The 714-nt window shown below is 64.8% G+C and overlaps 1 protein-coding gene across 4 annotated transcripts in view; it reads left to right on the plus strand.

Annotated features, from left to right (window-relative positions):
* USP19 (ubiquitin specific peptidase 19) overlaps positions 1 to 124 on the plus strand; it is an 18,454-nt gene extending 18,330 nt beyond the window's left edge. For 3 of the 4 annotated variants that reach the window (XM_017732575.1, XM_017732576.1, XM_017732577.1), the window contains exon 29: positions 1 to 124. In XM_017732575.1, coding sequence (XP_017588064.1) covers positions 1 to 53 — 53 coding nt within the window. In that variant the 3' untranslated portion in view covers positions 54 to 124. The other variant, XM_017732578.1, reaches the window with a different exon arrangement.
* The last annotated feature ends 590 nt before the right edge of the window (positions 125 to 714 follow it).

Consider the following 714-nt stretch of genomic DNA (forward strand, 5'->3'; position numbering starts at 1 on the left):
GCCCCGCCGAGCGCCCAGCCCCCTCCTACAGCAGCATGGAAGAAGTCGACTAGGGTGTTGTGGGGGGCCTGGCCTGGGGCTGTGGGCCAGGCCGGGCACTGGAGGGATGGGGGGTTGGGGGAGGGGGTTGGGGTTTGTCCTGCGCTCATTAAACTCTCTGAACTCCACTCGCCTCTGCTGCCTGCTATCTCTCGGGCCCCTGGTGAGCCAGGGCACCATGCCCCAGTCTGCTGTTGGGACCCCCAGCACCCTGCTGCCCCAGGTGTCCTCGTGCTCCAGTGTTCTTGGTGTGACTTGGTGCTGGGTATTCCCTAAGATCCCTCAGGGACCGGTGTTTCTTGGTGCTATTGCCAGGTGTACTCCACAGCAGTGGGGGCCCCAGTGTCCCCTGGTGCCTGCTGCCTCTCTGCGTGCTCTGCTGCTGGCTGCACCCTGTTGTCCAGTGTCTCCTGGTGCAAATCCTGCCGCTTTAGTGCCTCGTGTCGTCTTCTGTTGTGCCCCGGTGCGGCGAGACGTGCAAGTCCCGGAGTTCTAGTGCCTGTTGTGCGCTGAAGTGCCTCATCCCCCGCTGCCTCTCTTGTCGCCTGCTGTCCCTAGCGCCCTGCTCCCTGGTGTCCCCGGGTGTGCCCTGCTGCCTTGTGTCCCTCGTGCCCGGTATCCCCCGTTGCCACGCCGTCCCCGCTGTCCGTAGTGCCCGGAATCCCGCAGGGTATT

This window comes from Corvus brachyrhynchos, unplaced genomic scaffold (genome assembly GCF_000691975.1).
Source record: "Corvus brachyrhynchos isolate BGI_N302 unplaced genomic scaffold, ASM69197v1 scaffold4, whole genome shotgun sequence".
Classification (NCBI taxonomy): Eukaryota; Metazoa; Chordata; class Aves; order Passeriformes; family Corvidae; genus Corvus; species Corvus brachyrhynchos.